The sequence below is a fragment of the Poromitra crassiceps genome, assembly GCF_964638095.1.
Source record: "Poromitra crassiceps genome assembly, chromosome: 11".
In the NCBI taxonomy this organism is placed as follows: domain Eukaryota; kingdom Metazoa; phylum Chordata; class Actinopteri; order Beryciformes; family Melamphaidae; genus Poromitra; species Poromitra crassiceps.
Genome location: NC_139643.1, coordinates 28,631,982 through 28,648,992, shown reverse-complemented (window position 1 = coordinate 28,648,992; position 17,011 = coordinate 28,631,982). Strand labels below are relative to the sequence as shown.

General features: G+C 44.3%; 1 protein-coding gene across 1 annotated transcript in view; it reads right to left on the bottom strand.

Annotated features, from left to right (window-relative positions):
* lpcat1 (lysophosphatidylcholine acyltransferase 1) overlaps window positions 1–15,602 on the bottom strand; it is a 36,796-nt gene extending 21,194 nt beyond the window's left edge. Inside the window, exon 1 of the mRNA XM_083646902.1 lies at window positions 15,371–15,602. Within this exon, the coding sequence (XP_083503028.1) occupies window positions 15,371–15,472 (102 nt within the window). The 5' untranslated portion in view covers window positions 15,473–15,602. The remainder of the gene's footprint in view (window positions 1–15,370) is intronic.
* Window positions 15,603–17,011: the final 1,409 nt, after the last annotated feature.

Sequence of the window (17,011 nt, the reverse complement as noted above, 5' to 3'; positions counted from 1 at the left end):
GCACTGGCAGATGCCGTTAGCAAATCAAATCAAATCTCGCATCAGCAAATGTGTATTATTAATCATGTTGGTAGTCACCAGAGGGGATATGCAGCACATTATGAAGCCTTGAGTGACTCTCTCTCTGTGTAATGACAGGAACATTCAACAACATAGTAGGAGCCCTGTCTGAAATATTCAGGAGAGTCTGGGAAGCCACGACGGACCCATTGTCTCCTGAGAGACACACACACACACACACACACACACACACACACACACACACACACACATACACACACACACCTGTCTTAAGTGTTTCAAGGCTGCCAGGGGCCATTAGGGCGTGGAGTTACTCAGTCAATCCCTCGTAAAGCAGGGCATTTCCGCTCCATAAAAACACACAGATGCATATCAAGGGGCAGTCTTGGTCGCATTGAGGACAATGCAGTAGTACCAAAAACTGCAGTTCCTCAAATGGCCACTTGAGGCTGGCTGCAAAAGCGAGTAAATCCCCATTATTCACCCGCATATATATATGGTGTGGTGTATGTTATGCTGTGATTTAGTTTTATTACTGCGGCGTTGGCGTATGTTGTACTGTATAATGTATACTTTGTGTGTCTTGTAAGCCCATGAGGGCTGGGCACTGTCAGGTGCATGACACATTGAATAAAAATCAATCAATCAATCAATTAATATATATATATATATATAGAGAAAAAACATCACATGGATGCAACTGGGACGTATCATCAGTGATGTACCCTGGGGTCATTGGATGTTTCGGGTACTGCGACATCATACACCCTCGCCCAGGTGACCCAGCCGGGGTTGATCAAGCCCCGACTTACGTCCCAGTAGCTCCCCACGGTCAGCCCTCTTAGGGAAAGACAGGGCCACTCAATCCGCTGCTCCGGAACTACTCTGCCGGGACCGGGAGGCTCTGGCACGTGGGGGGACTGGGCTCTGTGGGTTGCCCCCTGTCCGGGCTCCTCCTACGTCTCACCAGGTCCAGGACCTGTGCGTTGCACCAGACTCCCCCGCTCCCAACATTTCATTCCAGTATGATGTTTCTTGGGCCGTGGTGGTACTGCAGGCTCCACTTGCGGCTTGAATGGCCCTCCTAAAAGGCCTCTCATGGATTTGTTGGGCTTCTTTCTCACGGAAGACACAGGCTGGGGCACTAACCCATACTGCTCCCGGGGATGGGTGTATATATATATATATATATATATATATATATATATATATATATATATATATACATATACATTATATATATATATATATATATATACATATACATTATATATATATATATATATATATATCTCAATAGCTAATTTCACCTTTCATGACACCTGTACGGAGGGTGAATTTTTATACAACTCACCCATCTGTCCAGTGATTGTGCAGCTAACTGATCACTCTGGCTCTGGGAAACCCCTCTTGTCCAAATATGGCTCCAGAAAACCAAGATGGCATACACATAGAGGGCTGTGCAATTAATTGAATTTTGATTTCAATTACAATTTTGGCTTCCTACAATTATGAAAAGAAGATAATCGAGATAAAGACATCTTTTTTTAGCCCATTTGTTTGTTAGCCTATTTATTTATTTAGCCGATTTAATTATGTACTTTTTACTTTCATTTTCATTGTCATTTATTTCTTTTGTTTTTCAGTTAAATTATATTAAAATGTCAAAGACATCCAGTCTTAAAAAGAAATGCACGGTATTGCCAAATTCAATGAGTAACCGCGTTAAATAATTGTGATTATGATTTTTGTCACAATCGAGCAGCCCTAACATACAGTATAGCACATGTGACGCACACACTCAGCTACCCTCCAATGCACAATGCACACAGCGACATATACAAGACGCAAAGATAAACATCAGACACATACCACCGCCTATGCATGTACAGACAGACAGACACACACACACACACACACACACACACACACACACACACACACACACACACACACACACACACACACACACACACTCTCTCCCTCTCTCTCACACACACACACACACACACACACACACACACAGGGGCGGGTGTCTCACAGTAGCAGTGGAGACAGATGGGGCCGGGGCGTGGGGCGATGCAGAGTAGGCGTGATGCCTTCAGGTGCCATACTACAGTAGGTCTTACTCCAGAACGAGATGTAACAGCAGAGCTGAGTCTCTGACAGTGCCTGTTTTGCACTATATCCTCATTCTTGAAACCCTAGCCTTTACTACCCCAGCCTGTGTCACTCCACTACACTCTCTATCCCCGCTCAAAAGGCCCAAAGAAAACAGTCTCCATTCGACTGTGACGTTGACATGCTTTTTGGAGGAGTTTCTGGTTTCTATGACTTTCTCTCCACTAGTCTTGTCACGTCCCACCATATTCCTCACCTCTATCTCCAGTGTAACTGCAGGTTTCAGAAACATAGCCTGGTCTCCAGCCCCATACAGTATGAATCGCAGTTGCCAGCAGCACTCCATATGGGTCTGGACACAAGCGCCTGCATGCACTGATGGTTATTCAGGACAGATACTGTCTGGAATGCCTGATTGGCTGGTCGATGTAGGCGGCGGGACCAATCTAACGTTACCGATGTTGCATTACAGATGTATCCCTTTCTTGCTGGCCTTGCTGGATGTCATCAAACTGCTCGGTGCAAAGAGAGCCAGCACACATGATGTGCCCATGGTGAAGGGACACCCAGGAGTGTGAGCCAATCGCTCCGGGCGAATGTTTTCAATTTGAGGGCCAATGACAACGCACTCCCATGTCCACCTGGGGACCGGTTAGAGGGCCAATGACAGCGCACTCACATGTCCACCAGGGGACCGGTTAGACAACGCACTCCCATGTCCACCAGGGGAGCGGTTAGCACACAGCATCTCCTCCTGTTTATTGTGTTGTTGGTGTATAAACGGACATGCCAGGCAGGGAGAGAGGGCAAAACCTACAGGGCTAATGGTACTGTAGTACCGCCTGTTGTCAACCCACAATACGATTTGGCATGCAGTATATGTTTCTATTGATTTTTTTTATTCTAGCATCCTATGTGTTTTTCAGGAATCAAAATGGCAAAATTTACAGTATTTTTCAGTTTACTTCATATTTTATTCAGCCTAATTTGCATTACCTCCGGGACATGGGAATTGGATGACAGCATAACATAGCTGGTAGCTCCGTATGAAACTCTTATTTTGAATCCAAAACAGTTTTACATTTAAGGCCTGCAGATGGTGCGACTTACAGTGAGTGCAACAGTAGAATAAGCTTCAATTCTTTGATGACTAAACAGCCAGCAGAAGCTGCGATTTGGGGCCAGTTTGAATGGTCTCAGCAGCCAGTTCTGGGTCCCAGACAGACAGCAGAGCTCTATCAGATGTCATGTGTGTGTGTGTGTGTGTGTGAGAGCTGGAGAGATGGTGTCTCCTCTGTATGATGTTCAGTGCTCAGCGGTGTGTGACTCAGCTGCTCTGGTGGGCCGTGTCACAGTCACGTTGACCTAGTTGGTCCAAGGTGCTGCTGAACAGGTTTTCTGGGAGCAGTGTTGTGCTGGGAGCAGTGTTGTGGATCGAATCGAGACGGACTCGTGGCTCCACTTGGGCTCAGACTTGGAGACGAGGAGTTGGCTCGGACTTGTTAATTGATTTTTTTTTGTAATAGGCCCTAATTTTTCCATGAGATATTGATCGCTATATTAATATCATGCTATATTAATATCATGACATTATTAGATTTTGTGCAAGGGCAGGCACGTGTGTTCCACCTACATGTGGATTCATACTCATGTTCAGTAACACTTGGACTCAGGTAATGGAGACTTGGACTCAGACTCAGGTAATGGGGACTCAGACTCAGGTAATGGGGACTCAGACTCAGGTAATGGGGACTAGGGGTGTCAAAAATAATCGATTATACGATGCATCGCGATGCGGACGTGCACGATTCTGCATCGATTAACAAATATCAAAAATCGATTATTAAAAAAAAATATATATATATATATATATATATATATATTTTTTTTTATAATCAAATAAAATAGAATGTAAGTACATGCAGTTGTTTATTTTAATTATGGATCATAATACAATGCAATTCCAAATGCACTTTTATTTTAAAAGTAGCCACACAGTGAGAAAAAAGAAAGTGAGAAAAAATAAATCATGTATTGCGGAAAAAGTGATGCATCGATTTAAGATGCATCGCGATGCATCGTGATGCATCGTTTAATCGAATCGAATCGAATCGTTGACAGATGAATCGTAATCGAATCGAATCGGGAGGCCAGTGAAGATTCACACCCCCTAATGGGGACTTGGGCTCAGACTCTGGTAATGGGGACTCACACTCAGATAATGGGGACTTGGACTCAGACTCAGGTAATGGGGACTCAGACTCAGGTAATGGGGACTTGGACTCAGACTCAGGTAATGGGGACTCAGACTCAGGTAATGGGGACTTGGACTCACACTCAGAAATGGGGACTTGGACTCAGACTCAGGTAATGGGGACTCAGACTCAGGTAATGGGGACTTGGACTCAGACTCAGGTAATGGGGACTCAGACTCAGGTAATGGGGACTTGGACTCGACTCAGATTCTTCTAAAGTGACGCCGAATTGGACTGGAACCCTGTGGGGACTCAAGACTCAACCTGGAGTGACTTGACTAGTCTACAACACTGGCTGGGAGTTAAAAATACTTTCCAGGAAGGCCCACCGGGAGGAATGTGCATACACATACACAACAAACGCCGCTTGTCTTCCCTCTATCTCACACACACACACACACACACACACACACACACACACACACGACAGACACACGACAGACACACGACAGACACACACACAACAGACACACGACAGACACACACAGAGAAAAACAGGCACGTTACGCCGTTCATATGGCTCTACCGCCAACGGCATTCAGGGAAGTGGTTTTTGCTCAGGCAGAGCTTGCCTTTGTTGTGTGTGTGTGTGTGTGTGTGTGTGTGTGTGTGTGTGTGTGTGTGTGTGTGTGTGTGTGTGTGTGTGTGTGTGTGTGTGAGAGACCATGCATGTGTGTGATACACGTGTGTGAAGTGGAAAAACACACCTCACACTGCCACATTAGAAGCAGGTATGCGAGGTGAGCAGCACAGCAGGCAGACAGACACATGGCACAGCTTACCTCCACTCTGGACTACTGCTTTGATCAGGAACAGACACAACAACTGTTTACACTCCACTGCAAACTGCAGCGGAAAAACTGACCAAGGAATAAAACCCATTCACCGCTAAAGAGATTCCTCTAGCAAGAACACTACTGGGGGAAATGTTCGCAGCAAGCTAGCTGCAGCTTGGAAAGAGCCAAAATTAAGACTTTTTAACTCATTGAGTGCCAATGACGTTGATCGGCGTCAAATCAAATAGTAACGTTGAGTGCCAATGACGTCGATCGGCGTCAAATGCGTTTTTTGACGGTGGGACGTGGATCAAAGCCTCATGCATCTCCTGTACAAATATTGGAGCTATTGAAGGTGTATAACCTATTTTACGGACCCATTAGGTTGCGACAGTGCTCTCCAGATTAGAGAAAGGTCAGGAAAACAGCAGGAAAAAGCCGTGATGAAAGAGAAACCGATGCATGCTGCAGCCAGAGCCATATAGATTGCTCTGGCTGGAGCCAACGTTAGCTGCGAACAGCAGTCAATCCGCACCCACAACTGAGCCCCTCTGTCTCTGCTGCATAGTTTCTCCACACGATTAGCCACCAGAAAAGCAGCACCCGACGCCGAAGGGCCAAACCATTCTCAGCAGTCCGGTTTGGCTTTTCGGTGTCGCGCTGGGAGCTGGCGCACAAAAACGGAGTGCTCCGAAAATAGACGCTGGGTGCGTGTTAGGCTGTGTGTTAGTGTGGGTTGGAGTTTGCAGCTGAGGGGGGGGAGAGGGGGGTGGGGCACGCAGGGCACCACACAACTACACCACGTCACTACATCAGAAAATATTAGCTTCAGAGTCAGTGAATGTGCTTGAAATGCTTCATTTCACAAAAGGCTGAATATCTCAGCTTCTAATTTGAAACGTCTGTTTTTGCTGAAAACAACCTATCTTCTCCGGCTGATAACTAAAGAACGGAAAATGGTATCAATAAACTTTTTTTTGCTGATGATACAATAGAGTCTCCTCGTTCTTTGTGCGTGTTCGGTGTTTACATAGTAATATCACACAATATTCTGTGGGCCTCGACAAATCACTGAAAACGCTCTGAAACTCTGGCACTGGGAGCGTCCGTTCTCCAAAAGTGGCTGGCACTCAATGAGTTAAGAGCTTTTCAATGCTACCTGCAAATTAAAGTTAAGAGCAATTTAACAACCGGCGACATCAAAAAAACAAAAACCTGCAAAACCAAAACGATGCGGGCAGTAGGGCACTATAAGAAAAATAACTTGTTTAGGGGGATGTCGATGAAGTTCAATTAGATGTATGAAAGTGTATGAGACAAATACACCACATGACATATTGCATTAACTGTAGGGCTGCACAATATGCAAAAAAAAACGATTACGATTTGCAATTATAGAGACACTGCGGAGCGCGTCATCATTCGGAAACCACGCCCAAAAGGGGGGAAAACACAAACTCCTGTCCAATCCTGGCGTTCTCCTATGTCACGTGCATGGTCGGGTCTTGCACAAAAAGATAGTATATACAGAAGATGAACACTCCAACTTACTTCATTGACAGCAACATCCACATTTTTCTTCTGGCCAATTCTCAATGGCTTCCTTGTTTTGCTCAGGAGTACAAAAAAACTTTAACTGGCGATTTTTTACATTTGTTGTCTGCGCAGCCCACCACACAACAGCTTTTAGCTATGTTTAATTCAAGGAAAATCACGCTGGTGTGTGGAAATGAACCAAGCTTTTCCCCCGTGATGGGCGTGGCCTATCTCATGCAGTGTCTATACTGACGGATATTGCACTTGTGATATGTGATACGCTTTTATTGGGAATATGGTAATTTTTCTAGTTCATTAAAAAAAGAATATATATATATATATATATATATATATATATATATATATATATATATATATATATATATATATATATATATATAAATAATGGTATATAATGTCACACATTTTACCTTCATCGGATAATTACAGGTTCCTGCGATTTGGATAATGCACATGGCCATATTGCGATTGGATTAATTGTGCAGCCCTAATTACCTGTAATTTACTCATCTGAGAGTGGATAATATGCATGTAGATCAAATTCACTGTGTAAACTGTGAGTGCGAGTAATATAATACAAGAGAAGAAAATGAAACCGTCGCTAACGTACTGCTGATCCTTTTCACAACTTTTGGGGGAAGCTACAAATTGAAATAAAGACCTCTGCTCTGATACGTGCATTTCAAACACATTACAATGTCATCTATTAGATTCAGGCAATTGAAGACTCGTTAGCACACGATTAGAGCATGCTTTGTGGCTGTGTGAGCCACTGTCTGTGTGAGTGTGTGTGTGTGTGTGTGTGTGTGTGTGCGTGTGTGTGTGCAGGACTGTGAGGGGACACCGCATGGCCGAGTCACTGGAACGTTATTGTTGGGAACACACTGTGCCAACATGAAGGCCCACTTCCTGAGCCCTGTGCTTTGTATGTATGGCTGTGTGAATGCAGGCGGGCTCTAGGGCCTGGGGGCTAGAATGGGCAAAGGGCTAAACAGATAAGCCCATAGGGGTCAGAGCAGGAATAACGCACTTCCTCCCCTTTTGTCAGCTGGTGGTGTGCGTGCGTGCACTAAATGCATGTGTATATGTCTCTACAGTGCTCAAAATGTTCATCTTTGGTCTCACAAGGAGACTAACAATTTTCATTTTTCATAAAGTTAGCGAAACATTCTGATGATGGGGAGATAAAGTTCCACTTGTTTCCACTCCGGTTTGATTTGTTTCAGGGATTTTGTCTAGAAACACGTGTCAATCAGTGCTGTCAATATATTGGAATAAGGAAGATGACTCCACTAGTGTCAATGAATGAATGAATGAATGAATGAATGAATGAATGAATGAATGACTTTATTTTGGATCATGCATGAGAAATAGGGATGTTCATCAATTATCGAAAATCGATAATCGATCGTTAAGGATTGGAATCGATCCTGTGGCATTTGGATCGATTTTTTAATTATTAAATTTTTTTTTTTTTTTTTTTTTTTTTTGACTAGGTTTGGGTGGAAATCGTTCCTCCTCGCCCCACTCCATTGCACAGCCGACTAACGTGAGGTGGAGCTTCATATAGTCTCTAGTTTTCTGGCTGGGCACGGGCCTTTGTGCCAACAAAACTGTTTTAAACATGAGAAATTCACACCGGCATGCGCCGGGGACAGCAGTGTTGGAGAGGAGACACATTGAAATAAAGAGTTCATTGAGGAGAACACGTTGTCTTTCGTATTTTCTGCCATAGGCATTCATTTTGTTAAAAAAAAAAAAAAAAAAAAAATTGAAAAAATTGAAAAAATTGAAAATTTTCTAAGTATTAATAAAATCGATAATCGATAATTGATCGTTAATTCTCACCGATTATCGATTTTGGAAAATTTTCAAAATGAACATCCCTAATGAGAAACATCCAAGAGATGACATGAAAAGTGTAAACACTTGTTTCCATCATGGTCCCTGGTCTTATAAAAACATGACATATAACGACATAAAAAGGTAGAGAGTACAGATCAAGCAAGAATAAAAGGAACAAGAGACATAAACCAAAATATCATGAAATATAATATATTGGAATAAGGAAGATGTCTCCACTAGTGTCACTCAACTAGTATCAAGGAAATTAATTAATTAATTCAATTTAAAAAGTATCGAGGGGAGGGGGGGGGGTGATTTATAACCTTGCAAAGCAGCTGAATTCGCGTGAGATCATGAGATCACGATCACACGACACGCTCCAGTCTATTGGTTTGAATCCAAACCACCAGCAGTGGGTTTTGGTGTGGCAGTGACACCAGCAAGAGCGAGGCAGTGACAAGACGTGATAGACCGATGGTTCATCCAATCACCTGCCAGGTATTTTTTTGAAAGTGCCTGCCCCTTTGAAAAACGCTTTCCCGAGCGACTCGTTCTCAGATGGTTATGTGAAAACAAACCATCCGGCAGCACCAGGTTAGGTGATTTTACCCATCTCACCCTCACTGGCACATTTCTTTAACTTGCTTCAATCAGGTTAAGACTCTCACTTGAACGTGTTCTAATCAGGTAAGATCAGGTTTGCACACTGGACACTAGGGAACCGCGCTGTCAGCTGACCGCACTAATCACTTAGCATGAGAAGAACGCTTCGATCCAGTGATTGATGGACGAGGAGGGATCTCACCCTGCCGTAGAGAGATCCCCATTGATTTATTGTGGTTGACTTAAGCCTCAGACACACCAAGCACACAGTTGGCCGTCGGCCACGTCTGGCCGCCTGTCGCTCTAGTATTTGCGGTGTGTCCCGCACCGTTGGCTCTGGTCTGCTTTGACGTCGGCTTTTCCCGGCCGATTCAACGTTGAATCGGCGGCGTCGGGGTCGTTGGCGAGAGAAATCAATCTGACGGGCTGGTCAGGGGGAGCGAAACGGCAAAGGAGAAGAGAGAGGGCACACACAAAACACTCTGCTCATTTTCCAACTTCATCTAATCTGATCATTCCAATGCACGGATATTTTCACCACGACGTGCCTTTGGGAAGGTCCATTGAGCCTCTCACTGCTTGATATCACCCAATTAGTGCAGTTTCACCTCCACCTCTTCCTTTCTTCTTCCACAAGCAAAAGACCAGACAAGGGCTGATATACGCCAGTGCTATTTTGCTTCACACATATTCTCATTTAGAAGTAGCTATAGACCTTATTCGCTAACCCTGCACGGCGCCATATTGTTGACATACCAACAGCGCTACTAGTAACGGCCTTATTGTCGTTTCTGTTCCATTACAAAATAGCGATGGTGATGACAGCAATAAAAACCCCACAGTTGTTGTTTGTATGCTGCCGACGGCAGCCGTTAATGCCTGTAATAATAAACAAAAGAACAAGGTGAACAGACTTTCCTGTGAGGAGCTGTCAGAAAGTTTCACCTGTCTCTCCTAACTATCTACACATCTCCTGTGCTGCTGACGTATCCCCAGTCTCGCTGCCTTCACGTCTGTGGACGATAGAGATAGAAACAAACAACGGGGACTTTATTGCTGTCATTACTACAGCCATGCCTAAAGCAGGTCACCATCCAAACACAACAGGAACGATACAGGTAATGCTAAGGGATACTCAACTTGCTTTGCCCGGGGGCCACTTTCGTGAAATGATAGAAGGCCAGGGGCCAGTTAATAAACAAACAATATACATTTTTCTGTAGCGGATTGTAGGTTTTTGGGGTGTTTTTAGGGTTTCGGGCCGCCAGTTGAGTATCACTGCTATAAACGCTGCTCTTACATAGGCTGTCACTTGAGAGCTGCAGCGCTATGTCAAGAACATGGCGGCGCTGGGCGTGCCCGTACGTGAGTGACGTCAATCGAATAAGGTCTATATTACAAAAGCGTTTAGGTGAGGCAAAATGGTAGGCAAACGTTGCTTTGTGTCATGAATCAGGTCTCACGCAAGCGCAGAACGTACGTGCTAGCTGCCCGTCGGCTCTTCTGTCGTCTTGTGTTCAAGTGCAACTTTTTGGCCGCGACACAGGAGACGTGAGGTGACGCATCGGTCGGCCTCTAGTGGCCGCTAGTCCTTTCTAGTTCTCGCAGTGTGTGTGGGGCTTTAGGATGCCTACAGCCAGCCGCACACAGCACACAGCATGCATGGCAACAACATAGCACCGTCCTCACCAGCCACTACTTGCGTTTTCGCTCGTGTCAGGTGGTGGAACACACACCACACACACACACACACACGCGCGCGCAGGCGTGCATACACACACACACACACAGTACCTATTCTAAAGTCAGACATTTGAGTATACGTACTTAGCCTTGTTTAACCATCGGCCTATTTACCCATCAAACCCCTGTGTTGACACCCAAGTGCAAACATAGTGTGTGTGTGTGCGTGTGCGCGCACGCACACACACACACACACAGCATGTGTGTGAGTGCCAAGGGTGAAAAGAAATAGCTAGAAAGAGAGAGGGGGAGAGAGGCAGAGATAAAGAGAGGGAGAGAGAGAGAAAGAGAGGAAGAAGAGAGACAGAGAGAGCGAGAGAGTGGGAGAGAAGAGACAAAGAGAGAGAGGAAGTGAGAGAGAGAGTGAGGAATAGAGAGAGGGGGAGAGAGACAGAGAGGAAGAGAGAGAGAGACAGAGAGAGGAAGAGAGAGAGGGAGAGAGGAAGAGAGAGAGAGACAGAGAGAGGGAGAGACAGGGAGAGAGAGACAGAGAGAGGAAGAGAGAGAGGGAGAGAGAGACAGAGAGAGGAAGAGAGAGAGGGAGAGAAAGACAGAGAGAGGAAGAGAGAGACAGAGAGAGGAAGAGAGAGAGGGAGAGAAAGACAGAGAGAGGGAGAGAGAGACAGAGGAAGAGAAAGACAGAGAGGAAGAGAAAGACAGAGAGAGGGAGAGAGAGAGAGAGAGGAAGAGAAAGACAGAGTGAGGAAGAGAGAGAGACTGATGGAGGGAATGTTGAAGTCATGTCCTGCAGCAGCGTGCCAGGACATGAGAGCAGGACATAATGTACCATCATAAAGAAAAAGCGGATGCCTTCCAATCTGTAGAACAAACCCTCCCCACTGTCACACTGTCACAACTGTCCCACTGTCACCAACTGTCCCAGTGTCACAACTGTCACCAACTGTCCCAGTGTCACAACTGTCCCACTGTCACCAACTGTCCCAGTGTCACAACTGTCACAACTGTCCCAGTGTCACAACTGTCCCACTGTCACCAACTGTCCCAGTGTCACAACTGTCACCAACTGTCCCAGTGTCACAACTGTCACCAACTGTCCCAGTGTCACAACTGTCACCAACTGTCACAGTGTCACAACTGTCACCAACTGTCACAAATGTCCCAGTGTCACAACTGTCACGAACTGTCCCAGTGTCACAACTGTCCCCAACTGTCCCGGTGTCACAACTGTCACCAACTGTCCCACTGTTACCTCCCACTGTCACCAACTGTCCCACTGTCACGTCACCTCCCACTCACCAACTGTTCCACTGTCACCAACTGTCCCACTAGTTGGGCTTCCATCCAAAGGTATCACAACTTTCAGAATTTTCGGAAAGACGGCAAAAGAAAATGTGAAATGATGCGCGTTTCCCTCCACTACATTATGCGTAATATTAAGAGTTGGTGAAGAGGAGAAGCAAGCAATTGACGTGATTAAAATATTCCCAGATGCCAGTCTAATGGCTGTTACACACCAAGAGAGATGTGAATATACAGTCTAATGGTTGTTACACACCAAGAGAGATGTGAATATACAGCACGAAATTAAGATGTGAATTTTGACCCGCCACCGCCAATCCCAGCAACAGATGTGTACACATCAGAAGCAAATTTCTGAAAAATCGACCTTGGTCCGAAAAAATAAAAACCGCAATAACGCTCAGCAAAACTTTTCCGTTTGTATGCACGGTTGCATTGACTGATATAGGTTCGGAAAATATTGACGTGCAAATTAATGGCACACAAAAAAAGCTCCTGGGGTCTAAGGACCTTAGCCATCAAACGAAAACTAAATGAACCCCGTGTTCTCTGAATAAATGTGAAGTAAATAGAAAACATCCAGGAGGAAAACTGCCTCTGCTGATCTGCCACACCAACACCTCATACGTGCGTCTCTGCTGATCTGCCACACCAACACCTCATACGTGCGTCTCTGCTGATCTGCCACACCAACACCTCATACGTGCGTCTCTGCTGATCTGCCACACCAACACCTCATACGTGCGTCTCTGCTGATCTGCCACACCAACACCTCATACATGCGTCTCCGTTGACTTGCTATGGAAAACATCTACAGTACATTATTCATTTAAAGTTTCTGGATGATACAGAGGTACGTCAAATGGATTACCGGGCGCCACTCTTCAATTGGGTATATATAATATATATCAATATATAATCCACGGAGCATGAATAAAATGTCAGTTCTAGATGTGAGTCACCTGTTATCCAGCAGTCTTCTTCTGTTAAAATTGCATGGTTTTTGAATGGAGTTTGGTATTAATCTGCCACTGCACTGCAACTGCCACTGCATTTTTCTTTTATCGATACACCAACCTTTCCACCTCCATCAAGCGTGAAAACTTTTTGGGGGATATTTGGAGGTTTTTTCGAATTTTGCAGCATTTCCACTCCAGGTTTTTTCAAGTACAAATTGAAAATGCACATTAAACAGGTGGATTGGAAACCCACCTCCTGTCACCAACTGTCCCACTGCCACACACTGCAGATTGGAAAGTGAAATGCAAACATTTGCAAATTTGGGGCGATGAAGATTGAGCTGTGGCTCAGTGGCTTGGCAGAAGCAGCCATCATTGTGCATTGTGTTCTTGGAATGACACTGCTTGGGTTAAGATAACACAATGAATGTAGCAACGGCCACCCTGAGGCTATAGGACACAGCCAGATCATTTGACTAGGTACAGCAAAATAGGCCTGCAACTAACAGCTATTTTCACTATTGATTCATCTGTTGATTCATTTCTCCACTAATCCATTAGCTGTTTGATCTATAAAATGTCACAAAATGAGGGGGCGAAATCACTTTTCCCACAAAGCCCAAGATGACATCCTCAAATGTCTTCTTTTGTCCTGACCAACAGTCCACAACCCAAAGACAATCAGTTTACTGTCAGGAGATTAAAGAAACTAGAAAATATTCACATTTAAGAAGCTGGAACAAGAGATTTTTTTTAAATTAGTCTAAACGATGAATCAGTTACAAAAATAGTTGGTGTCGATTATTTGTCTGTCAATCGACTAATCGATTAATCATTGCAGCTCTACAGCAAAGACTGGTGTGTGTGTGTGTGTGTGTGTGTGTGTGTGTGTGTGTGTGTGTGTGTGTGTGTGTGTGTGTGTGTGTGTGAGAGAGAGAGACACACACACACACACACACACACACACACACACACACACACACACACTGGAAATGATTTCCTTGCTGTGTGGTGCTGCTGCTGCTGCTGAGAAAGGCTGTCTACCAAGTTCCATCAAGTTATAGCCTATTTAACACTCATCAATGCCAGCTTCAGCAAAACATAAGACTTTTCACTCCTGAACTAAATGTGAATATGCCTGCATGACCGTGAGGATCTGTAACATTGAACTAAGAAACTATGACATTTCTGTTTTCTAAAATGCTTTATTCAAGACTTTTCCCAATTTTAGATTCGGGTTCAGACTTGATCAGAACCTGCGACACTCTTGATATGCATGACTGTACTACCGACTGTGCATGCAGGGCACTAGTCTGTGGCACATGCCGCAGGTCCACCAGGGGCCCCAAAATAATAGTAAAAACAAAATAAAAAATTCAAATCACTTCACCTGTCACATGGCCTCCTTAAAGCCACAGCCTGTAATCCTAACACAAACAAAGGAAAGCTCCACCACCTAGAACTTGCCTTGGAAGTGGACAAATGTTAATTATCACTCTCAAATTGAATGAGCGAGAGACAAGGAATGGCAGTTTGTGATAGCTAAAACTGATCTTTACATTAACAGTTGGAACATAAAAGGTTCAAAGTGATCTGAGTTGGGGTGTGTGGGTGTGTACCGAGAGAGGAGGGGGGCCAATAGGGCGTGTGCCAAGTGGCCCTGTGGTTGGTTAATCTGAAAGTTTATTTTTGCCACTCTCAAATAATTCATGACCCTGTACATGTAGATAACTTATCTACATGTACAGGGTCCTTTTTTACATCTCCAGAAGGGTTCTTAGGACAAAATCTTAACAAAAGGGTTGCGATCTAACATGAATCTGAGTGGGAGTAAATGCATTTAATAGCCTATAAGTAAGTATCAAACTGATCCTTTTGATGATACTATGGTATTTAACTTTAAAATGTGCATAAATGAATGCTGAAGATACAATTGATTTGAGTTGATGTTGCTGCTGGTTGTTTGCTTCTTTATTTACCACTAACATTACTCTGGCTATGATAAAGGAATGGTGACTGAGTCAGGTCCTCCTAAAGTTTTTAGGACAGCTTCCACGATACTAACGTAACTCGCTGTTGTGTAACGTTACATTAGATGTCTCAGTCCTAAAAAAGGTGGGTACTGTAAAGTGAGTTTAGTCTCCACATGTTTGGTTGGCGTTATTTAACGTTACATGACGAAGCGAGTAAGATGACCAACTATAGATAATTGCCTCATTTCTCTGCTTACCTTAATTTTCTCTGTCAGGGTGAATCTCAGCTCGTGGACGAAGGGGTTTCTCAACTCGGAGCCTCCATCCAGCCTGGAGGGGCGACCAGCTGTCAACTTCATCGCTGACGAGCAGCCCGAGAGACGAGAGCCCCGAAAGGAAATAAACCCCGTTTAACTCCGAAATGTTCTGTAAACGCCAGCTGAGTGTGTTGTTTTCAGCTGTGGCACAACGTCTTCTTCAGTATTTACTTCACCCTCCTCCACTACTGCACGCTTGCTTGCTGCTTCTGACAATGCTTCTCTGACGAGCGGACTCAGCGGAGTCGTGATGCTGGGCGGGGGAGGGAGGCTCCCTTTCAAGTTAGCCAGAATAAACGACGTGACCTCCGGTACCACATTTCAAAATAAAAGCCTGAATGGCTACAGTCTATGGATGTAACGCGCCCCCTGGTGGCCATTTTGGAGGTTGAGCACAGCAGTGCCAAAATCATGAAAAAGAACGGTAAATTGGTCAAGACAATCATCATGTCATTATTTGTGCACACAGCCACAGGGTTGCCGGCACCAAGGCGACTAGGGGTCAGGGGAAACATTAATATTCAGAAAAGAAGCGCCACCTGCTTCTGGCTGATACAACCATCGATGGATACAACGTGCAGACTTTGACATGTCGCCTGAATATTTGGCCGAACAACATGCAGTGGCTATGACAGTAGCTACATTATGAATGTGAATGAAAATTCTGGGTTGCCACTGCAGCAGAAAATACATTTATAGCTATATAAAAAATAATCAGAGATGTCACAGAAAATAAATCTATATCTATCGATCTATCTATCAATCTATCTATCTATCTATCTATCTATCTATCTATCTATCTATCTATCTATCTATCTATCTATCTATCTATCTATCTATCTATCTATCTATCTATCTATCTATCTAAAGAGGTGGGCAACTGGCGGCCTGCGGGCCTGACCTCACTCAATGTGGCCCCTGGGTCAATTTATTTTTTCTTTTTCTTTTTTTCGTTTTTGGTTAGGTTATAGGTTAGAGTTAGTTATTTTACTGTAGGCCTACAACCTAGAACATGGCCCTAATGGCGTTAGCATTGTCCATCCACATACTGTTTAACATTAGCATTTGAACTAACGCTATTGTAACAAACTATATCCAGGATGCACATTGCACAGTCATGCAACATTACTAATCTGATTAATATCACATATTTGGGTGATGTACCCCATCAAATTGCTGTAGCGGGCTGTTTTAAAGCTAGAGCAAAGTTTCTGGTGTCATCTGAATGGAAGAATTACTAAATTTGAATGAAAAATATAAATGGTGGTATGATACACTTTGATTACCAGTCCTTTTCATCAGGCTACTGGTGGAAGTGCATGCTCACAATCTGGCCCACCTGGTATCGAGGATTTTTTTTGTGGCCCTCTCTCAGTGGCGTGCCTGACCAATTTGGTGCCCTAGGCAAGATTTTTGCTGGTGCCCCCCCAAAGAAAATATAATAAAAAATGATATCGCAGCTAATTCCACCACTGCAGTGCAGGCTCAGAATCGGCCTTCCCCAGTGGCGCTGGAAGTACTTTTAGGTAGGGGGTGCTGTAAGGAAGGGATTCTCGAAAATTTGACGTTTTTTGGACTTTC